This window comes from Zootoca vivipara, chromosome 8 (assembly GCF_963506605.1).
Source record: "Zootoca vivipara chromosome 8, rZooViv1.1, whole genome shotgun sequence".
Lineage (NCBI taxonomy): Eukaryota > Metazoa > Chordata > Lepidosauria > Squamata > Lacertidae > Zootoca > Zootoca vivipara.
In genome coordinates, this window is record NC_083283.1 from 31,725,378 (window position 1) to 31,750,167 (window position 24,790).

Below are 24,790 nucleotides of genomic sequence, written 5' to 3' on the forward strand. Positions count from 1 at the left end.
GTGTGGGGATTTGAACCCGCACCTCCCAAGTCTCAGCCCAACCACTGCACCACACTGGCTCTCAGTTCGTGAGTTTAAAGCTGATTTATTAACATACTTCTATACCGCTATTCATAAAAACAAACAAACAAACAAACCAAGAACGGCCTACAACAATTATACACGAACCCGTACAATAAAAGTCAAATCAGCCAGCAGGTGCCACAGCCGAGAGCTGCCCCGCTCCCTCCGCCCCGTCTAGCGGCGCAGGCTGTGGCCGGAGAGAGGCGGAGCGAGGGCAGCTGCCCGGGGCCTTCGGCTGCCTTTCCCTTTCGCTGGTCCGCTGCCAATCCCGGGCATTCCCGTGACCCTGCCCGGAGAGGATAAGCGGGCCAGAGCATCCCTTGCCCCCCTGCCCGCCCAAGTACGCAGCAGCAGCAACAGGGTCGGGCAGGGAAGCGCGCGGAACCCCCCTCGCGCCCTTGCCGCCTTTTCCTGGGAGCGCGTGGCGGCGACCCTTTTTACCTTAGCTCTGGAAGAGCGAGAGCCGCGGGCGCCTCGCGAGGGGCTGGGAGGGGCCGAGGCGTGGCAAGGCAGCAGCGCGCCCGGCCCCCCTCTCTCCGCGCGCCCCGCCGTGTGGAGCTGCCTTCCCTCGCCTCAGTCGGGGAAACCTCTTCGCCTGCGAGATGGGCGCCGGCCGGGCCGCGCCGGGCATCCTAGCCCTGGCCACGGCTCTCTTGGCGTTTTGGCGCCGCGCCGAGGCGGGCTGCGCGGAAGAGGCGCGCTGCTGCCCGGGCCGGGACCCGAGCTGTGCCAGCAGCGGCTGGCGCGTCGACAGAGCCTACGGGACGTGCTTCTGCGACGAGGCGTGCAAGCTGACGGGCGACTGCTGCTATGACTACGCCCAGGCGTGCCCAGGTACTTACCGCGGAAGGAGACGGCTCTCAACACAGCGGAGGGAGAGACTGGAGGGGGGTGGGTTTCTTTTTTTTGCCTACTGCGAACAGGTGTCCGAAGGGTTAACCGTGAGCGGCTTTTCCCGGCGGAGATGAGAGTCGAGCCCACTCTGCACATGCTCAGAGAGTTGCCGCTGTCTTTACTCGGACCCTCTTACAAACCAGGGCTAAGCCTTGCCGTGGGCTGGAGAAATTCTATAAAAACGATTATCTTTTATATATGGCTGTAGCTGTTAGTATTTTATGTGTGTTGTTTTAATTTGCGCAAGTCGTCTTGCGTCCCAGAGTTGGGGGGGAAAGCGGGATATAAATAAAAATAATGTTAATAATTGTTTCAGCTAAAACCCCAAATAATGAGACGCTAAACAGCCACCTGCTCAGTTGCCAGATCTCCACCCAGGACTTTACTTCCCTTTCCAGCCCTGGCATCGGCCACTTTTTGCTCTTGATCCCAAGGAAATGCAGGCTTCATAAGCAAAGGCTTTAAACAAGGAGGGGAGGGAGCACGGATTTCATTGTTTTTATTTTACACGGGAAATCCAATTGAGGAACCAAAAAATGCAAGGAAGTGACTCAGGGAGACTTCACTGGGTATTTGTTTGTGAAGTAGATTCCTGCTTGAGATGGAGATATTAAATTCCTTTGCAAATCTAATGTATTGAGAGCATGAGTGGTGCAACAAGCAATGTTGGAATAGTTATACAAAATATCATGTGTGGAGGCTTCTTTTCTCTTCCTTTATATGTGTCATTGCCATGGAGTAAAGTAGTAGTGTTTGATATACAGTGCTTTGTTGGGGTAAAGGTAAAGGATCATTGACAGTTAAGTCCAGTCGCAGACAAGACAGGAGGCTTCAATGAAATCAAAGTGTCATAGCTACGAATCATGGCTTAAAATGGTTTTTTGAAATCTTTCTAAACCATTAACTAGGAGCACCAGAACTGTACACAAAAGGTAAGGGCTGAGGGAGCAAGTCACCCTGTAATTCAAGCAATGCTGGTATAGATTCAGTGAATGCAAGAATCCTGCCAGACATATACAAAGCTTTCAGTGTAGCAGCTGGAGTCAGGACCTGAAAGCGAAAGGACCAAGCCCTCCTGGTGAGAAGACCCTCCCTTTGGAAATTTTGTTTTTTTTAAAAAGGTTGCATAAGGATTTATTCTTCTTTTGAATTCTTTTTACACAGCTGACTCAGGAGCAGGTGCAGGGAGACGTCTGTCAAATGTGAACCTGAAAGGCCTGCAACCCAAAAAATAACTTTTTTATTCCAGACAATATTCACAACTTCCCTCTTGCAGTGTGCAAGCGTTGCTTATTTGCTTGATAGCTTTTGGAGCTGTCTGGTCTGCAGGCATCTTGGACTGGTGTGCTAGGTTTGTTTCTGCTCTGTTTGGTGCATTGTGGAATGGATTATACGGATTAATGTGTGAAGCAGGGAGGGAGGTTGCAGTGAAAAGGATCCTGCCTCAGAGTGGGGAGTTGAATTGGATGATCACCTGTCCTCTTTCAGTCCATTTGCTCAGACTTGTACCTCAGGCTGATCGTGGTACTATAGTTTATAAGGGAAACTGGCGTTTCTGAACCTCAATTTTGCCTCATGATGCTAACAATGGGGCAGTTGCAGAGGGAAATTAGTGGGAGAGGATGCTTAGCTTTCATCAATTCTACCTTGCAGTGCTCCTCCAGACCCTTTTAAATGCTTTCCTGCCTTCCAGTTCTCAGGATGGAAATAATCTTTGATGGTGGAGAAAGCCCTGGCCAGGGAGCAGTTGTGGCGGAGGAACAGCAGACAGGAAGTTTTAAATATCCCGTCCAGCCCATCACTCCTCTTCTGCAAATGCCCCCATATGCCATGCATTATAATTACCTGCCGTTGAACATTTTAGGCTATCTTGTGTTTGTTTCATCATCATAGCAGTGGTTGGCAAGTGGTGGTCCAATCTACTATCTGACCTACTGAGCACTGATTGTTGCTTCTCTCCCCCCCCCCTCCTGCCTAGTCATTGCTTGAACTGCATGAAAGTCAGGGGCAGGTGGTGGGTGGGTGCCACAAAGCCACTGACATAGGTGGAGCAGCATGGAAGCAAGGTTGGGGGAGTGTGCAAGGTTGGAGGAGTGTCCCTACCTCAGGCCACTGCCCTGCCTCGCCCTGTACGTGTGCAGAGGAGGGCAACCAAGCTGACCAAGGGCCTGCAAACCAAGCTTTATGACAGGTATGTCGAAAGTCTTGCCCAGGGGCCTAATCTGGCCCACCGGAAGATTTAATCCTGCCCCTGTGGTAGATTTATATATTGGGGTAAAATTGGTATTAAAAAAAAAAAAGCTGAACCACTTCAATCCTCCAAAAAGCTCAACAACTTTGGTCGGCCCTCGCTCATGTTCACTCCATCAAATCTGGCCCTCTTTGAAAAAAGTTTGGACACCCCTGCTTTATGAGGAATGGTTGAAGGGTATGTTTAACCTAGAAAAGAGATTGAGAGAAGATATCTAAAGGGTTGTAACATGGAAGATGGAGCAAGCTTCTTTTCTCCTACTCTGGAGACAGGAACCAATGGCTTCTAGTTAGGAGATTCCAACTTAACATCTGGAAGAACTTTCTGACAGTAAGAGCTATTCGACAGTGGAATGGACTCCCGAGGAACTCTGTGGACTCTCCAGTGGATTCTCTGTGATTCTATGATTTTCATTCAAATCCTCTGGCACATCCATGTAAGAAAGGAATGCAATGGCCAGTGGCATTTCCCCCCTTACAATCAAGTGTTATATAAATTTTATTAAATAAACAAAAAATAATTATTGTCTTTGAAATGAGCAAAAATAGTGAAATCTCACTTGAGCATGACTTTTAGTTCTTCCATCTTGATTCTTAGAGGGTAAAGATTGCCAGTACAAATCTGTTTCTTAGTGACTTCCACTCCCATCAAGCTGGGAGGCCAAAGGAATGAAAAGATCCATTTGGGTGGTCCGAAAGGCTACTGGTATGCTATACTCAAGCACTTGACCTTCTAAACTGAAATTTAGATAGGAAAATGTGATATCAGTCATTGTTAAAGTGCTTTAAAATAAAAATTTCCTGAGGATTTAGTTATTTTTTTGGGGGGAGGATGTTATGTTTGGAATGAGAGAAGGAAGGGGTAGCCTTCCAAGTAGGAAGTGGGGCCTTGAGGGACATGCAAGCTGGGTTCAAAGAAAATAAAAGATGGCTTGGAAAGCAACTTCCATTTCTGTTTATCCCAGATTTCAAACATAGCAAAGTGTGTAACACTTTTTTCACACATTGGTACCATATTCCTATGAGGCACTGTAATTTTGTAGCTGCTAAATTGAACTAATCCCTTAGCAGCATATATTTAAATATATATCCTGCCCTTCCTCCCAACAGAGGCCAGGGTAGCAAATAAGAGAAATAAGAGTGCCAATACCCAAGCTAGACTAGGAATCTTAGTTCATAAAGAATGCTTCTCTCTTTGGAAGTTGAAAAAAGGGAGAGAAAAGTGTTAAAACTTCCATCAGATTACATTCAGGAGGGGAGGTTCATGTGAGGGGATTGAAAATAAATAGCATTGAAAGGCTCCTTTCACTTGGCTGCTGAATGTGTGGCTGGCAGGCGACATGGCTGGTGCTCCCATCTAGGGCAGGGTTATACAGTGCATGCCCCTCGTGCATTCTTCCATTGTGTGTGGGGTTCAGCTGAGAACCCTGTGTGGTGGCTTACAAAAACAAGACTAGCTGCTGTATCACATTTTGACAATAGAAAAGATGAAGAGGTAAAAAGTAACAAATGGGAACAATTCATGAAAGTGAGCTTATTTTTTAGTGCTGTTGATTGGTCATAAGTAGAGTTTTCCATAGGGATCAGTGGGACTGTAAAGTGCATTCGGCTGAATCATACTTGAAGGGAGAGAAAGAAGCAAGGGGCGAATGTGAGGAAATGCATTTATATAATTATACTTCATTATAAAGACCTAGGGTTGTGCAAGGCACAAAAGTTTTGAAAATGGCACCCAGTGTTGACTTCATAGTGTTTAGTCAGAATTACCCATGTGGCCTCCCTGTGTTTTCCTGCTAGAGGCAGCCTATGATATAGAGTGTGGGGGCATAACAAGCCCCACCCCCCACCCCAAGTCCACTCACTATTTCTCACTAAGTATTACAGAGAAAAGGTTAATAATTTGATGTATGTCTTCATAACTTCTTCAGGTATTATTATTGATGATAATCTTAAATATCTTTGTAGCTCTTCCATGCATCGTTGGGGAGTGGAGTCACTGGAGTGGCTGCGCAGCACAGTGTAAGCCTAACTTCCGTATGCGTACACGGATCATACAGCAGGAACCCAAAAATGGTGGGGAGCCGTGCCCTCCATTAGAAGAGAGAGCTGGATGCCTGGAATATACTACCTATGAGGGGCAGAATTGTGGAGATGAGCACGGTAAACGTAACATACTATTTTGCTCCAAATCTTCCATTATGTGACTCACATCCATAAAAATTTAATTGCTTTTTAATAATTCATTATGACTGGCTGCAGTAAAAACACTGGGTACTATTTATTCAAAAAAATGCATTTCCATAGGGTTAACTGTCAATTGATAAGTAGCATCTTGCAGGAAGCAAATAAAGCAATCTGCCTTACTGTATTGTCTTTCCATTGCAATTTCATTAAAATGGCTTCCTTCAATATATTGTGCTTAATTTTTGCAAACTGAGAGCACTCATATTTCCTCCTGCTTGCCAGAGCTTCCCCCTCCTCTTCCTCCTTCCTAACATTAGCCATGGTTTCAACTACTATAATATGTGCTTGAAGCCAAAACAAATGTTTTTATAATCAGAGTTTTCAAAGGCACTACAGTTAGAGTCTCTGTGAAGTCTGTGTAAACCATAGTTTGTGTCGGTGCATGTATAATACACAACAACAGCCAGTGGTGCAAAAAGGGTGGAATTGCTTCAGAGCCTGGAACAGGAATGGAACATGTTCAGTAGGCTGACTCCCACCTTGCAAACTATGATTTATAGGGAGCAAGTGTCATATCTCCACTAGGTCAGAGTTGTGCCAGCAGTTGGTTTTGTAGCGGGCCCAAGACTTTACAGGACACATGTGAGTGGTCTGGTTCTGTACCTGCCACATTTTCATAGCTGTCAAGTTTTCCCTTTTCTTGCGAGGAAGCCTATTCAGCATATGGGAATTTCCCTTAAAAAAGGGAGAACTTGACAGCTATGCATTTTGTGGTATGTAAATGGCTTTGCATTCTGCTTCCTCACTGCACCTGGAGATGTTTGTTACATAGCAGCAGCACCAGTGATAATTCTGCAGAAATGCAATTCTTATGTTCAAGTCCCAGTGAACTGAGTTGTTGTTTTTTCTATAAGTGCTTGTGTAGCTTTTTTTTCTTTTATTAAATTTCTTGTATTTCTCCTGGAAAGCAGTCAAGTTTGTTTATTTTGAGACATGGCTGTAACTGTTAACATACTGCAAACATATTTAACTTGGGGTAGAAGGGACTGCATAGTAGCAAATAAAAAGCAGCCAGCAGGGAGAAAAGGTAATTTACATGAAAATATTCATTGGAATGTGGGGGAAACCTATAATCTACTCAACTGCGAATGTTTGCTCATTCAACCCTGTGTTGAGAATCATATTTCAAAATGACAGGGGTATTTGCAGGACTTTGGAAGTATTGAGCCTTCACAATTTATAGGCCTATAACCAATAACACAGTAGTCCCTCATGAAAATACCCTATCCTACTAGAATGGCCTTGTTTGCCAGTTTAATTATTTGATGACTATCTTATGATAGAGAACTGTGTTTTCTGCATCACTTCAGTTAAACAGTAATGTCAGTGTCTTTCATCCTTCTTGAAGAAGCTTGTTTTTGTAATGATAAACCTTTCTCTTCCTAGTTCCTGCTTTTATAACTACTTCTGAATATAGCAAAGAGAGAAAAAAGAGAGCTGCAAATCCAAGGTGGTCTTCAGAAACAGAGAATTCTAGGTAATTAAGGCTGCAATTCCATACTTGCAAGCCCCGTTGAACTCCACAGTACTTACTCTGAGTATAGAGACACACAGGCTTGAGCTGTAGGCCAGTCTTGTAATATGCACCTAGGTGATTCAGTTCACAGGATAGAAAATATTGAACATTCATGTAGAACAGGAGTGGCCAACTCCCAAGAGACTGTGATCTACTTTCAAAATTAAAATCTGGCAGTGATCTACCCCCGTTTTTTAGGGTTTCAAGCTACAGTTGTTGACCTTGTTTTAGGGAGGGAAGATGCCCTGTTTTTTTTGGGGGGGGGGTTCAGTGACTTTTTTGCAGCTCTTATGAGGGGGAAAGCCCCCTATTTGGGGGAGGAACAGAAGCAGCCACTAACCTTATGATCGCTGGCCATATGACAGTTTCTAAGCTCTGGCTTCCCTTCTGCAACAATAGAGGCCGGCACAGGGAGAGGGGGTGGGGGCGGAAGGGGGCCAGCGATCGACCGCAATCTACAAAAACCTTGCAGGGATCGACCAGTAGATCGCGATTGATGTGTTGGTTGAGGAATAGGATAAGCTATAATGTAAGGGTTCTGAAGGGGGCACTGCAAAAATTAGTTGGGGCACCTTCCATGTTCAAAACTCCACTGGCAGAAGGCCTCTCTGCAAAGTTTTCAGGGATGCCTCTTTCTTCTCAGTCCCCTGTGCCACAGCCTACTTCATTTTGTAGGGTCTGCTGTGAGGTGACTATTTGAGTGTAAGCACAGCTCAATAATATTCTGTTCCTATAATTTGTCTATGAGGAATGTAAAACACTCATGTTGCCTAGCTGTTAGGGAGCCCACAGTGATTGTGAAGATCCTTCTGTGATTTTTAATTTTTTTTTGCAACATGTAATTCATGGATAACTCACTCCCTGCTACTTTACCTATTAATGGGGCTTTATTTCAACTAACCTGCCTTATTTAAGAAAATGTTTCTTTAATCTGTTCTGCAACCCACTCCTAGTGGTAGCAATATTAAGTTAATTACTCAGATATTTTCCCAATTTTATCTGCATTGTCTCAAAATACGGGATCATTCTCAAGAGCCTGTAATTTAAAAACACCCAACATCAGCATAACTAACCTAGTGGAACCACTGTATTAAAATAAAGTAAAAAAAACATTGTCTACCCAGGTCAGTTTGCTGGCTGTGAACATAACATGGCTGTAGCTGATAGAAAGTAATGTTTATGTTCAGCTATCATCAGTTCATACAGACGCCAGTGGACAACATATTTTGGCTTACCTATTACTGAAGTTGCAGGTAATAGTTATGCTATTAAATGTATAATGCAACACATTTACCAAAGTTTCTTCTCTTCAGGAGCTATTGTGTGGAATTTAAAACAGAAACATTGTCTCCTCGTTGCTCTATGGAGAATCGCCCATATGCTCGATGGATGCAGTACATCAGAGAAGGATTTACGGTGTGTGTAACCTGCCAGCCTCCAGCAATGCACACTAGCAGCCATCGCTGTTTTGGAGATGGTGGTGATGCAGATGGGTAAGCAATTGAATCTCATTTCTGAAGTCCTACCATCAACACCACAAAGCTTTTAACTTATATGTTATATTGAACAGTTTTTAAAGAGAGTAGATTGCTGACACAGAGAACATTTTAAAGTAACTTGTACTGCTTTAAATCACTACTATAGTGGCACTCCTCTGTATTAAGGTACACAAGTGCAAGGCCAAGAACATTTCTCTATTTTGTTCAGGTGAATGCAGACTAGGAACTTTCTGACTTGAAGCTGAACTGGGTCGTTTTGACCCCCACCCTCATTCAAAAGTGAGATATTTTAATGTAAAGGTGTCCCAGTTTAGGTTAAAGCAGCAATTGCTTGATATTCAGGCTTCAAAACCATTTCCTGCATTTAAGTTGCTGTTCAAAAATACCAAGTTTGAGTTCCAACAGACAACATAATAGTTTTGAGACTTCATTCGATAGTTGGCTCACAAGGAGACCCTCCCCAGAGCCTGAAGAGGACATCTTTTTTAATAATGTCTTTTTTCCAATTGCCCCTTTTCCTTCTTCCCCTCTTAACTGTCAAAACTAATAGATGACATCCCCCTTTTTCTCCAAGTGGTTGTTCAGCTGTCTTAAAAATCATCTCTTTTACTTCACACCCCTTTCTAACAAAAGTGGGGTTAAATTAGTCATGCAGAGTAGCTAAAGACACATTTCTTTTTCCATACAAGAAACAGGGATGCAAATTGTACTCCAATGAGTTGCAATACAGGTGGAGCCTAGACCCTGCAAGCTCAGTAAGCAGAGTCCTTAAATCAATTATTTTCTTGGTCCTACTGTAGTGAGTGCTACCACCTTGCTGCTTCCAACTTCTGCCTCCATGACTGCATCAAAAAACCTTGGCAGCCACGTTATAGACAATATAGGCTAATTCACACAGCACTCAGGTTACACCTACCATAGCAGAATCAATGCTTAACTTTCTTCATTGATGGACAGTTATTATGAATAGCTCCTATCAGTTCAACAAGTAATCTGATACAGTAAAGTCAGAGTTGCTATTAAACACATATGGCTTACCTGTAGCCTTCCAGATGTTCCTTGACTACGACTCCCATAATACGTAACCATTGACCATGCTGGCTTGGGCTGATGGGTGTTGGGAGTTTAACATCTGCAGAACCCCTGCCATAAAACCAGTGTACTTAAGAAAGATGGTTACTGCAATATGATGACACAGTAAATGCAAGTTGCTTTTATATAGACACTGTGAAAATGTTGCGTTGGGCCAGGTTACTTAAAATACTTTCTTACGTATATACTTTACCTGATCCCCAAGATCACTGGAGACCCTGTTACAACTTCTTTGGCCAAATAAAGTGAAGTGGCTGGCTGCTAGGGAAAGTATCTTATCTGTGGTGGCACTATATTGACAGAAGGTGAAGATTAAAAAAATGTTTCTAATTTGGGCTTTTCAATTTTATGTTTTATTGCATATCTGCCGTAAAAAGCAGTATTAAAGTTTGATGTATTGATATATCTTATCTTTATTTTTTTGTGAACCAACCCAAGAGCATATGCTGTTAGCTGCCATGCAAAGAAGTAAAAAAAATTATTTTGCAGATGTTATGAATTAGAATTATTGAACAGTGAAGTAGCTCTTTACAGGATGCTCAGTAAGTTTAAACAGGGAGTTAAAATGCCATGTATTTATATCCACTCCCCATGGGATGATGTTTATGCATATGTTCTCTTTTTAGGAATAAAGTTCTTCACTGGCAAGCAGTTGGCAATCCATCCTGCCATGGAACATGGAAAAAAGTTCAGCAGCTGGAAGAATGTTCATGTCCTCTTGTACATAGCTTTATTTTTACGTAGCAGTTTGAACACATAACCTTTAATATTTTACTGAACTGAGGAAACTCTTCTACTGTTGGACTTCTGTAACCCTATTAGACACTGCTTTTTAACAAGTGACAAGTCAACATTTTAAAATCACACTGATTAAAAACTAAGCTAATTATTGTAAGTTATGATAAGGATCTTGGGTCTGCTGATGGGATTTTAGTGAGATTTTACTTGGCATAATCCATTGTGGAAGCCCCACTGAAAATGAGGCAATCCAGTATCACTTGCCCCTATCCATTTTAATAGCAGTGTAAAGGTAAAATGATTCCCAATTTGTTTTATCCAGTACATAAGACAATAATCACCATTCAAAAGGAAGTTCCTGGGATAGATACTGGAATTCCAGGTATATTCAACATCAGCCAAATATCACAGGTTCCTTAGAAGGTGCACACACACACACACACACACACACCCACACACACACACACACAAACCCCACACACCCACAAATGGTTGGAGACTGCCTGCTTCACATGAACACCTGGATAAGGAAGCTGTTTGATGCAGCTTCACAGTACAGCTAATCTTTATTGATAAGTAGCTTCTCACATGAGACAACTACTACTGTGTAGCTCCTTATCATGTGAATGCTTCTGACCATCTGGGGTTTTCTGTTTTAAATTGCTTGTAGCAACTTTTATGCAACTATGCAGAAGATAGGTCTGAATTTCTTATCAAACTCTCAAGGGTGAAAGATAAATTATCATAAAGGTTTAATGCAAATCATTTTAATTGCCTGATAACCAGATACACAACCTTTTCAAAAACCAGCTTAAGCAACAAGACTAATTAATAAAATATACTAGATTTTTTTTTTGTTAAACAGATAAAGGAATCGCGTGACAAAATCAGAAATGCAGTATAGGGAAGAGTGGAGTAAAATGAAAATATTTGGGAAGACAGCTTAAACCATGTTAAGTTTGACCAAAGTCCTCCATCTGTCTTTCAACATTACATTAGTCCGATGACCGAAGTCATAATGTAGAAGAATTTTAGTCCACTTTCCCACTCCAAACTTCTGTACACCCTGCTTCAAATTCTGGTCTTCTTCCCAACTCCATCGCTTTAAAAAACAAAACAAAACATTGTGATACTCAAATATGTACAACACACTTCAAAATATTTTACTCTCCTGTTGAGCTAACAAGCTGTGAAGGAAACCTTCAGTTCTTACTAATATGATTCTTTAGGACTGAAGGAGTTAAATCTTCTGCATACTTGTAGCCTACAGAAGTGTAGCATTTCAGGAATTGTTCCCACTAGGCACAAGTTCAATAAATCCAATGTTTTTATGGAAGAAAAACTGTATTTAAATATGGGACTTGTTTTGATGGAAAGCTCATCTAGAAACTATTTTAGCAAGCTTCAAATCTAGGGTTTTTTTTAATAAAATGACAGCCTAATGACCATCTCTAGCGTGACTGATTTTTCTACATCATATTTTTAGAAGGCAAAAACTCCTTTGAGATAAAAATGTATATCCTCCAACCAATCAAACAGGGCACAACATTCACTTGCCAACTGAAAATGACTTTCTGAATTCTATTTTCAACTGCAAAATTGTAAAAATACATAGACCCATGTATGCAAGCTAACTAAAAAATAGTGCAATGATTAACAGAAGACACTGCTCCAACATTCACTTTGCCTATGGGAGAATTGAACAATGGCAACATTGAACAGAGTAACCACTCAGAGAGTTGTAAAAAGTCAACAGCCTTTTGAACATCCACAGTGTTCTTTCATGTAAAATCTTCTGTAAACATCGATCGCATTTGAAATGGGTAGGTTCAGCTTGTTTGGAATACTCAAAAGAGCTGCTTTGAGTTCTGAGATTATTTCAGTAACAAAGATTGTGAAAAAAGCAACATATCTACTTACCGTGTTTCTCACATTTTAAGACATGTCTTATATTTATTTTTTCTCCAAAAAAACACCCCGAGGCTTATTTTCAGGGGATGTCTTATTTTTTTGTTAAGCTTTTTAATTTTTTACCGGTATTAAGCTTTTAGAGAGTTTTGCTGGGTTGGGCTCGGTGCGGCGTGCGCTGCTGCCCTTGCCGGCTCCCGCTGGGTCGGGACTCGGCGCTGTGACATCAGCAAGGCCGCGAGGGCGGTACTGTCACCTGGGCAGCCCGGGATCTCCATACACGTGGCCCACTCAAGACATTGAAAACAGCAGCAGCTGGAGGGGCTTTGCCCAGCCACTACTTTTAAAACTCACAGGGCAGCCTAAACCAGAACGGGGTGCCTATCTCGGGGTGGCTTTCTCCCCCTCCCAGCCTCCTACCTTCGCATCTCCTTCGGCGCTGTTGCTTTTTGCACGCAAACCAAGCTCCGCAGTGCTGGGTGGGGGCGGACTCAAAAGCAGAGCCAACAAACCAGCACCAGAGCTTCAAGCCGGCGCTCTCTCTATGGCACAAGCATAGAGGCTGCTGCCCCATCGGAGCCTAGAGCGGATTGGTCAAACTCCGCTTCCTTACCGTAGAAACCCGAGGCGCGGCGACCCGGAAGTGCTTGCGGGACCAGTTCCGGGTCGCCGCGCCATGGCTGCGCTGGGAGCGTCGGGGTGCCTGCAGGGCGGGAGGGTCGCTGTGGCTTCACTGCTCCTGAGGCAGCACCCGCAGGGACGCTGCGCCGCGTGGGGATGGCGGGGCCTCCCGCTGGACCCGGCAAAGACAGCAGCGCGCGCTGCGCCGAGCCCCGACTCAGCGGGACCCGGCAAAGACAGCAGCGTGCACTGCGCGGAGTCCCGACTGAGCGGGACCCGGGAGAGACAGCAGTGCTCGGCGAGGTGCGCGCTGCAGAAGCGCCATGCAGGCCTGCTCCCACCACTAACACTATGGTACCCCAGCATGTCTTATTTTGGGGGGATGCCTTATATTTTATTGCCTCCAGAAAATCGTGCCATGTCTTATTTTATAGGCACGTCTTAAAATATGAGAAACACGGTATTTTAGGGAGAACCTGAAATTGTCCACACTGAACACAGTATTTTAAGTCTGGGATTGCCGGCTTCCCCAAGCGTGCTAGGCCAAGACCCTCTCCTGTCAAGCTGTGAGGTCACTTGTCAACTTTGGAAAGGAGTTTCTGCACAAGTAGGGGCACCATCTTCATGAAGGGCACAACAATCAATGGGTAGCTAAGATGGCTACATTCCAATGTCAAAGGCAGTATCTGAATAGCAATTTCTGGGAATCACAAGTTTGGAGAGTGATGTGGGGTTCTCATGGGCATGGATTGGCCACTGTGACAGCATGAGGCTGGATTCAATGGGCCCTTCTAAGGACATGGTCTGCATTTTATAACCCTTCCCCCATTCATACCTGTTTCTTAAAACTTGTTGACACAGATAAAGTATCTTCTTGACCATTTTCAGGATCATGCAGCTCCCTCTTGCCTAGTTCAGGTAACAAACAAAATATTTTGAATCTTTCAACTACAATGTATTACCGTATTAATGGCCTAATACAGTGGTACCTCGCAAGACGAATGCTTCGCGCAATGAAAAACTCACAAGACAGCATTTTGCGTTGCGTGAAGCATCTCGCAAAACAAAGTTTTATATGGCTGTGCTTCGCAAGACAATTTTTTTTCTAAAGACACAGCACCGCCTAGTGGATATACAGTGGAAATACAGTGGTGCCTCGCAAGACGACGTTTTCGCAATACAACACGACTAGCGGAACAAATTAATATCATCCTGCGAGGTACCACTGTACTCAGGAATTTTCTTAATATTGTACAAATTTATTGCAAAACAGTTGAAGATCATTTAAATAGCAGTTAATTCTGTGTGCACAGCTTTGTTGCTTCTATAAGATACTATGTACAACTACATCGACTAATAAGAGATAAGAACTAGGGTGACAAGAAAGCTTGCCAATAATTTAGTTGTATGGAGAGCCACACATGCACGGTTTACTTGCAATTTAGCAATAGCCCAGGGCAACCCAAAGTGACTTGCAACAAACTAACCAGAAAGATAACACACACATACACACACACACACACACACACACACACACATTGATACATTAAAACCAGGAGGTATAAAGAAAAACAAACATCCTACTCACTTCTAAAAGGCAACAGATAGTTTAAGGCCAAAGGCCTGGATATAGGGGAAGGTTTTTGCCTGGCGCCTAAAGATATATGATGGTGCCAGGTGAGCCTCCCTGGGGAGAGCATTCCACAAGTGGGGAGCGACCACAGAAAAGGCCTGTTTTTGTGTTGCCACCCTCTGAACCTCTCGTGAAGAGGGTACATAAAGAAGGGCCTCAGATGATGATTGAAGGGTCTGGGTTGGTTCATATGGAGGCAGGTGGTCCTTGGGGAATTCTAGTCCTGAGCCATTTAAGGCTTTATAGGTAAAAACCGGCACTTTGAATTGGCCCTGGAAACAAACTGGCAGCCAGTTCAGTTGGGCCAGGATCGACATAATATGCTCAAACTGTCTTGCCCCAGTAAGGAACCTGGCCACTGAACTGTGCACCTGCTGAGGTTTCTGAAGAATCTCCAGAGCCAGTCCCATATATAACGGATTGCTGTAATCTATCCTAGAGGTTACCAGAGCATAACTACAGAAATTAGACTCTCCCTGTTCAGTCAGGGAGGCAGCTGGGCCACCACCTGAAGCTGATGGAAGGCACCACTGAGGCTACCTGAGCATAAAGTGACAGAAAAAAATCCAGAAATACCCCCAGGCTACATACCAACACCCTCAGAGGGAGTACACAGCCCCACTAAGAGCAGGCAATCTCCCATCCATCTAGTCTAGGGAAACACCCACTAACAGTTCCTCAGTTTTATCTGGATTGAGCTTCAGCTTGTTGGCTCTCATCCAGTCCATTACCAAGGCAAGGCAATGGTTCAGCACATGAACTGCCACACCTGCAGATGTGTGTCATCAGCATATTGCTGACAACGTACTCCAAACCCCCAGGTAACCTGACCCAGTGATTTCATGTAGATGTTAAACAACATCCAAGTAGGACCAGAACCACAGCAAGTCCTAAATAGTTGGTACCAATAATAGTTTAAAGCTGTGGTCCAAATGACTGCACAGTATTTGTAAGCAGTTTTCTTGTATTTAAAAACAAATAGCGGTATTTCAATTATTTATCCACCAAAATTAAAATGGAGTTCATATACACTGAAAGGATTGCAGCACTTACTTTGAAGAGCACTTCCTTTTCTCCTTATTTTTCTCTGGGAAGTCTGTAGTTGCCATGAATCCCAAGGTACTTGGCTAGCTAATGAACAAGTTTGTCTATTTGAGCTATAAAGGAATGAAACATACATAAATTTCAAGCCTTGATACTTAACTATTTTGAATTCATGCTAGAAGATATTTTTCCAGTGTTTTTTTTCTTTGCTGGATGGAGTTTATACTATTTTGCTGTTATTTGAGGGAAGGGTGAGATCAGAATTAAGAACAAAATCAATATAACTTTGGCCACATCCCACAAAGCTTAGTGCCTCATTCTGCATTTGGGAGGCCCCAAGCATAGGCAGTGATGAAGTGGATGCCCAAATAATATTTTGCTTTGTATCAAATTAGGATACTCTACCAACATTTTATCCTGCATTTAAAAAATCTGTCACCTCACCATCTCTCTCAAACTTCAGAATCCTCTTTGATATACGGTAACTAAACTTCTATAACACTATATTTCAGCTGCATTCATCATATTATATAAGGACACGTGATGCTGTGGAAGTACCCAATTTTAATACTCCTGAGTAGGAATCTGGGTTTTGAAGTTTATGTTTGGCCAATACTGCCACTTTTACCATTCTGTAGTGCCTTGGCATCTTCAGCCATGCTTCCTGATGCTGACTTTCCCTGCATCTACCCCACCCCAGCTCTATTTCAGGAAGCTCCCAGGTTAGGGTTCCAAGGAAAGTTGCATCACTGCCAACCACTCGGGTGCAACACCATCTTGTGTAATAGGGAAAAGTGAATAAGAAGGACAGATTGATATAATTATTGTGCATCTGTGGGGCACCTTCAATTTACAGCGCCCATTGTCAGAGCAAGAAAAAGCTTCTTTCGGTGTAGTTGTATTTATAAACATGAACACATACAATGCTTTTGAGATAGAGATGCTATACAGAAAACCTAATGTCTTACTAGATAGCTAGTGATTTTCCAGCTTATGCCTCTACTTGCTAAACTTTACTATGATAAAAACATGACAAAATGTAGTCTTGAGCTAAGGAAAATACGGTTTCACTCAAACAAAAAGAGACTGACTCTTCAGGAATAAATCCCTGCTCGCACCTACACTATCCTTGCTATAATAAAGCGGTAGTAACAAAAACCATGTTCAATATGTACTTACTTTAAAGTGATACTAACCTTTGTTTGGTTTCCAAACAGCTTTCTTTCTTTGATTCACTTACACTGTTACATTGCAATTCTAACATTATTTTTCCTGAACTTCTAGCTTCCACTTCTTTCATAGCTTCCTGTAAAACAGAGCAGAAATGCCACTTTAATTGACCAGCAATAAAAAGTAGTGCATTGTTCTTAGAAATACTATACCCATTTTTTGGGGGTGGGGGTGGGAGGAGTAAAACTACACTACAATGTTAAGAACAAATTTCAATGGTTAACGTTCACTCATCTACAACTTACCGGTAAATGACAGGTACAGTGGACCCTACGGATATGAATTAAATTCGTTCTGGGGGTCCGTCCGCAACCCGAAAAGTCCGTAGGCAGAGGCGCCGCTTCTGCGCACGTCTATGGTGCGATTGAGCGCTTCTACGCATGCGGCGAAACCCGGAAGTATACACTTCCGGGTTTGCCGCATTCGTAACCCAAAAGTTACGTATCCAGAGCGGTATGTAACTAGAGGAGCCATTGTACACATAAACTGGAATTTTTCAAATCAGGATTATATTTTGCTTTGTCTTTAAAGGATGTAAGCCAATTCCCCCCCCCTGTATTTAGTATTTGTTTAATTTTCCATAAAGTGATACTCATGTGAAGTGAGATTTCCCGTTGTTTCAACATACCTTTGTTAGAAAATCAGATTTTTCACTCAAGAAAATACTGATGTATGATTTGATGTTCTTAATCAAAAGACTGAAACTGAAATTTCGGAGGAATGGATGATATGGATCTTTGTGTTTTACTATTGCAGCCAGCTTCATTCTCAAAGGCTAAATGCAAATAAATAAATAAAATAAAAAATTAATATATATATGATCAGGTTTACATTGTATTGTATCTTACTAAGGATATATGCCTTTACAAACAGCTGGAGTATGTTATTTCTGCCTTCTACGAGCCAAGATTCAAGAAGTTCAGTACAGGAAGGTTCGGTCCATTTGTTATCCTGGTACAAATCACATCACTGCTGCACAAATTACCCTTCTTTTAGCTAGCATTTTCAATCTAAAGGAATATTTTGCTCTATAGACTTGTTTGTGAAGAAGAAATTTTCAATACTTCTCCATATAGTTACAGATTGCAAAATGTAGAGTGGCTATCCTATTCAATATAGGGAACTTGATTCTCATTAGTCAAGATCTTTGATGACCAAGAGCAATGTCTTCTTGTCAGCAGCTTGGCTTGGGAAAATATGGAACCCTACCCTGCATGCTTTCTTCCATGCAGATGAGGGGAAAGGAGCAAGGAAGAAGCAAAGCTGCCTTGCTTATTTTGAAGTTACTACTACTACTACTTACTACTACTACTACTTTTATTAAAATGCTGTCCATCTGACTGGGTTTCCCCAGCCACTTTGGGTGGCTTCCAAAGAATGATAAAACCACAGTAAAACATCAAACATTAAAAACTTTCCTATACTAGGCTGCCCTACATAGTGGAGCTTTGCATAAAACACTCATGAGAACTGCACACCCATACTCTGGAGCTCCAAAGGACACCCCCAATGACACAGCAGTGCACAACCTAAGTCACATGTTACTGTCTGAACTGTGAAAGAAGCATGTCTAACTTCATGATCTCTAATGTATAACTCTGTAAGGTAGTCCAGTGGCCCCTTTCTCTTCACGTCATACCACATGCCCTCCTCTCTATACCCTGCTCACATTATTTCCTCAGCACACCAATCTCTTGGTCCACTCTATATAGCACTCCCATTTCTGCCCCTTCTCTCCATCTCTTTCTCAAGTGCAGTAACGGCACACAAAGCTTTCACTTTCCAAGGAATTCACACCAGTGACTGATTCTTGGGCATAGGCAGACCTTGCAGCATAGCTGGCTACAAGAGGCTAAAAAACATAGTGCTGAATCCAAGGAGGAGAAATAATATAGGTCTTTTCTCATTAAGTACCACTTCCAATAAACTAGGGTGGGCCTTAGAGACAACTGCAAGCTACAGTCATACCTCGACATCTGAACGATTCGACTTCCGAAGGTTTCGACTTCCGAAGCTGACAACCCCGGAAGTCTTTTCGGTGTGCACAGTCAGCGCATGCACAGAAGGAGCAAAATCGCATTTGCGCCAACCGTGCGCTTCGACATCCGAAAACCTCGACTTACAAAGATGGCCGCGGAACGGATCGTCTTCGTAAGTCGTGGTACCACTGTATTGGCTATTGGGAATTGCCCTAGGGCGGTGTGTCAGAATGTAGGCTGTATGGTGTGAAGGTCTGGTTCAAGAGGACAGTACAGTCATACCTCGGTTTAAGTACACCTCGGTTTGAGTACTTTCAGTTTACGTACTCCACGGAACGAATTAATCCACTTTCCATTACTTTCAATGGGAATGTTTGCTTCAGGTTAAGTACGCTTCAGGTTGAGTACTCCGCGGACCCGCCTGGAACGGATTAATCCACTTTCCATTACTTTCAATGGGAAAGTTCGCTTCAGGTTAAGTACACTTCAGGTTGAGTACAGACTTTCGGAACCAATTGTGTACTCAAACCGAGGTACCACTGTACAGTGGAACCTCGACTTACATACACCTCGTCTTGTGGACATTCCAAGTTGCGTCCATGGCAAACCCAGAAGTAAACATTGGGTTTGCCATGATTTGCACATGCGCAGAAGTGCGCTACTACCGAATGCACACGCACACAAGACACCTCTTCTAGTGTACCCTTTCGACCAGCAGACGGACCTCCGGAACGGATTATGTCCGTAAGTAGAGGTTCCACTGTACTAAGGATAAAACCCTGGAGGTTTTTTAGTGCATATATACACAATGGCTGCACCCACAAGGGTAGAAACTACAACTGGAGCAGGGGTGGCTAATCTGTGGCCCTCTGGATGTTGTTGAACTATAATATTCATCATCCTTCCCTTGCAATGCCAGAATCCCTGGAAGTAAGCCCCAAGGGAAAGTGATGAACTCCTAGGGATTTTCTGATTTTCTCATTAATTTTAACTGATTTTATCTTTCGTATCTCTTTTGAAACCCAACTCTACACAGTAATGCAATATATAAATTGACAAACAAGCAATTAGCCTGGTAAACTTGCATATTGCTCATTTATAGGCATCTGATACTTTTAAAATTTGTTCCAGACCAAACTGTCTGGAGTAATCAAGCTTCTGGACTGGAAAATTCAGTATTACCTCATTTGAGAGAGATTCCGGAAATATTCTTTCCAGGACTTCTGCAGACTCCGTAAAATATCCTTTTTCCATATACACTGCTACAGCCTACAAAGAAAGAATACATTCTGGATTGATTAAGAGGTGTCACAATTACACAAAGATTTGTAATACTGTATGGGAGCAAAGCTTCTGCAGCTGAATGTTACATGACCAATCTTTGTTAATAGTCTTTCCTAAGACTCAATCCTATGGTCTTGCTTGGACAGGTCAATGATAGTCCATGAAGAAATTTAAATGAGTGATGCTCTGACTTATTTCCATGGCACATTCAAGCACATATGGCTGAATGGATCTACAAACAGACCTGAATCTGAATTAACCGCTTGATGTCTTCATGCAGCTTTTCTTGTTTGCTTTGTGTTTTTAAAAATGAAGTCCAGATTAACAGGGCTTTTTCCAGTGGTGAAGAGTCTTCATCATTCCCCAAATGAAAATCTTAAAAGGAAATAAATTGAGAAGGACAAATAGTGTATTTCATAGAGTAAAGAAGACACACACACAAAGGACACTAAAATTTACAAATCATCATATGCCTCCACATCTGATGGTTTTAGGTGCCCCTTGCCATTTTTTTAAGTCTCCTCGTTTGACCCTTACAGAATTAAATGTGTCCACCTTGACCAGTTTTTGTTTTATCAACCAGATATAGGGTAGTAAAGGCAATAACTCAGGGCAGACAAGAGAGCCATGATGGGGAAATTGCTGTGGTCTGTAGGAAATGAGTCCCCTTCTTCAGGCTTCCTGATCACTTGGATGGGGATCTAGAGTGTTTTACCTGGTGCTGGGTAATCAGGACAGATGAGATATTCTTTTGGTTTTCTATCTGCTGCACTGCTCAGCAATCTCAGTGCATGAGCTGACAGAGAAGATATTAGAGGTGGTGTTGAAGACTCCTATACCATTAGTTCTGGGGGAATTCAACATCCACACTGAGGCTGTAAATTCTGGGGTGGCTCAGCTTCTTGGCATGAATAATATTGTAGTCTCAGGGAATGAGCAGAATCCTCCTCTCAGGCCAGACTTTAGACATGGTCAAGAGCAGGCACCCCCAAACTTCGACCCTCCAGATGTTTTGGACTACAATTCACATCCTCCCCGACCACTGGTCCTGTTAGCTAGGGATCATGGGAGCTGTAGGCCAAAACACCTGGAGGGCCGCAGTTTGGGGATGCCTGGTCAAGAGCAACATGAGCCTCTTATTGCTTTTAACTTTCCCCAGTGAATTGTGCAAGGGATCACAAATAATATCTTTCTATCAAGACCAAACAAAACTTTTAGACGCCATTCAATGACTGTCCTTTGTTATCTGAATCTCATCCTTTCCAACCCTATGTCCAAGTTTAGACTGTAAGCTCCTGAAAACAGTGACCTTTTGTTGCTTTGTTATGCCACTCTGTGAAGCACTGCATGCATTGTTGGCACTAAACAACAGAAGCTTCATTTGATTTATCTGTACAGGTAACTTACAACTTATGCACATTTAACTTGTGTACATTCAGCTTTATGCACTAGGTTTTTTTAAAAAAACACACCAAACAAACCAACAACATTAAAAGCGGGTTGAAGTCAGGGAAAAAAGATTTTGGCAATCCCACCCACCACTGAATCCCATGTGTTATGACTATACACTACTTTGGCCTTAGGTGCTATCCTCGGAATGTAACCCCAGCGTCATAGCTGTCAAGCTCCGGATTTGAAGAAAAGGAATCCTATGGTGCTGTCAACTCCCGGATATGAAAGTAAGGGTGCTGAATAAGGGAATTTCCCGCAAAAAAGGGAAAAGTTGACAGCGCTGCCCAGCGTAAGTTGAGTGTCATCTGTATTGTAAAGGAATTACAATGGAAACTGAAGAAATTTAGCAGAATATTTACCAAGTGATTTTCCTTCTGCAATATATGCCAACAGCTGACAAAGGCACACTGTTTTCATTTGATGAGTTTCTATTTGATTTAGTCCTTTGATAATAGCTGGAGAAAGAAAGAGCATACATGATTAGATGAATTTTGTTCCTATAGTGCCACTGTGTGGTTATCAGTATCAGGAACCGTTTCTGTATCATAAGCACAGTTACTTGAAATGAAGCTGTGCTGAAATCAATGGCACTATCCTTCAAATAATTTTACTTAGGATTGGAGCATTCAAGGTCAACTTTTATTTAGTGGCTTGCACTGATGCACTCATTCTAAAATATGACTAGTCAATCTGTCAATGAGATTCATCATATTTGCATGCAATTAAACAACAATAAGTTTTAGAGTTATTTTGACCATAGAGGGAGCCAGAGATCAAGAGATTTTTCAGGCCAATTTTCAGCATAAATAAATTTCAGGACACTTTCAGGTTGAATGGTGGTAACAACCCAATCCCCCCCCCCCCAATGTGACAGTCTGAAGTTGTGTCTTTGTAAATTTGTGTTAGAAAGAATGCAGCACATAACAGCAAACATGATGCAATTGCTCAACAGCTTGATACCGTATTTTTAGTGTTCATTAATTATTTGACCAGGTCATCTCAGGCAGAACATGCTAATCTGCCAAGTTAAGCTAAGAGGAAAGCATTGATTTCTCTACTGTAATTACCACATCAAGGAAAAGCATTCCCTTATAAGGCCCTGTTCTAAAACCACTGGAATTGTTTTTTGACTGCTTTTAACTTGTGTTTTTAAATTCTGGAGTGTTTTTGATTTTGTTTTTGTTTAAATTAAGGGACATGGGTTGTGCCTGGGAAGACAGGAGCTGGGAAGAGCTGGCTCTGGGCTACATAGCTGCCATGATGACCAGGGGCACAACATGTCAACCAGCCAACGCAGGTGGCAGGCCACACTCTGGACCTTGTTTTCTCAATTGGGCAGGAAGAATCACTTCCTGTTGAGATAGAGGCTTTCAGCACCTTCCCTCTTCTGCAGAGGTGGGGGCCCTGGGAAAGGGTGGTACACTACATAAGCAAGCAAGCAAGTAAGCAAGCTGTTATAGAACCAGAGTGGTATAATGGGTTGAGCAGGGATAGGTAAAGGTAAAGGGACCCCTGACCATTAGGTCCAGTCGTGACCGACTCTGGGGTTGCAGTGCTCATCTCGCATTATTGGCCGAGGGAGCCGGCGTATAGCTTCCAGGTCATGTGGCCAGCATGACAAAGCCGCTTCTGGCAAACCAGAGCAGCACATGGAAACGCCGTTTACCTTCCCGCTGTAGCGGTTCCTATTTATCTACTTGCATTTTGACGTGCTTTCGAACTGCTAGGTTGGCAGGAGCTGGGACCAAGCAACGGGAGCTCACCCCGTCACAGGGATTCGAACCGCCGACCTTCTGATCAGCAAGCCCTAGGCTCAGTGGTTTAACCACAGCGCCACCTGGGTCCCTTTTTTGAGCAGGGATACCCAAGGTTTTATTTTATTTCAGAGGGACCTTGGGACAGTTGCTATTTCTCAGCCTAACCTTCCACACTGTTAAAGAGGATAAAACTGGAAAACTCTATTCCTTTAATACCATGTGCTTGTGATAACAAATTTAACACTAAATAACCTTTTCTCTTACAGATGTGTGTGATGCGGAAAGTTTCATTAGGTAGATGTGTTGATTGCATTTAGAATGTGGCCAGCAAGCTGCAGCTTTACAGGGCTATCATCCAGGCAACATCTAGTACCTGTACCTGGCTAACATTGCAACTGCTAAAAGTACAGGGACACATCTAGGGAAAATAAAACAGAGCATAGCTGCCAAGTTTTCACTTTTCTCGTGAGGAAGCCTATTCAGCATAAGGGAAAATCCCTGTAAAAAAGGGATAACTTGGCAGCTATGAAACAGAGGCATGCACGCCCCATTCTTACTGGCGTTGCAGTTGCTATTTATGTCCTCTTGTCCCTCCTAATAAACTAATATTCACACACACACACACACACACACACACTTTCTCTCTCTTATATTTTGGTATGAGCACACGAAAGCTCATACCAAAATATAAACTTAGTTGGTCTTTAAGGTGCTACTGAAGGAATTTTTTTATTTTGCTTCGACTCAGACCAACACGGCTACCTACCTGTAACTTTCTCTCTCTGTCTGTAGAATTCCCCCCCCCCCCCCACGGAAGAGGTTATTGTTGCGCAGTAATTTGCGAGCGAGTTTTTTCTGCTGGCACGAGGAAGGGGAGAAGCTTCACTTTCTGTGTTTTTGAGGCAGAACCAGTCACTTTCTGTGTTTTTGAGGCCCCACCAGCAGCTCCCCCCCCCACCGCCGGGCCAGTCACTCACTCAGCGCCTGGTCTCGGCTGTTCTCGAATTCCCTCCAGTTCCCCTGACAAAAATGGCGGCACTGGCAGCGGCAAGCGAAGTCCAGCATCCATCCGGCGGCGACCGCCTCCACCTGAGAGAAAGGAACCGGCGCCTCGTCACGCCCAGCCGAACCTGCCGCCGCGGAACTCAGTCGAGGGGGACGAATTGGCCTGGAAACCGTTAAACTTGCCTCCACGTCCATTTCCGAACCTGGCGCGCTCAAAACGAATAAAACTCCGCCCCCCTTTCGCTCAACCGTCCCGCAACGTCACAGGTCCCATTCTGAACACGCCTTTTTTCCCCGCCGCCTCGCGGGCCATCTGGGAAGGCGTCCCGCTTCTTTGATAAAGGAACACAGCGCTCACTTCCGGTCTTCATTTAATGCTGTCCTCTTTTTCCGGGGCAGAATAATAACAGAGAGAACCGCCCCTGACTCTCATACCTCTTTTCTGTATTGTGAACAAGCATTTTTTTATGCCTGGTTTTGTGACCAAATGATATTTTCTCTTCCCTCGCCCTCTTTCTTTGCTTGGTTACTGCACGTTTTTATTTGCAATTATCTGTCTGCCTTTAATCGATCCTTTATAT

General features: G+C 43.2%; 2 protein-coding genes across 2 annotated transcripts; one reads left to right on the forward strand and one right to left on the reverse strand.

Moving 5' to 3' along the window:
* Positions 1 to 610: 610 nt before the first annotated feature.
* SBSPON (somatomedin B and thrombospondin type 1 domain containing) lies at positions 611 to 10,320 on the forward strand. Its single transcript, XM_035124504.2, has 5 exons — positions 611 to 897; positions 5,173 to 5,367; positions 6,838 to 6,928; positions 8,281 to 8,460; positions 10,185 to 10,320. The coding sequence occupies exons 1-5, from the start codon at positions 666 to 668 to the stop codon at positions 10,300 to 10,302; spliced, it is 816 nt and encodes a 271-aa protein (XP_034980395.1). The 5' UTR covers positions 611 to 665; the 3' UTR covers positions 10,303 to 10,320.
* A 919-nt stretch (positions 10,321 to 11,239) lies between these two features.
* Positions 11,240 to 24,497, reverse strand: TERF1 (telomeric repeat binding factor 1). Its single transcript, XM_035124503.2, has 9 exons — positions 24,182 to 24,497; positions 21,807 to 21,902; positions 20,240 to 20,370; positions 19,894 to 19,980; positions 17,361 to 17,507; positions 16,699 to 16,808; positions 15,512 to 15,615; positions 13,661 to 13,734; positions 11,240 to 11,398 (listed from the first exon to the last, which is right to left on the reverse strand). The coding sequence occupies exons 1-9, from the start codon at positions 24,402 to 24,404 to the stop codon at positions 11,240 to 11,242; spliced, it is 1,131 nt and encodes a 376-aa protein (XP_034980394.1). The 5' UTR covers positions 24,405 to 24,497.
* Positions 24,498 to 24,790: the final 293 nt, after the last annotated feature.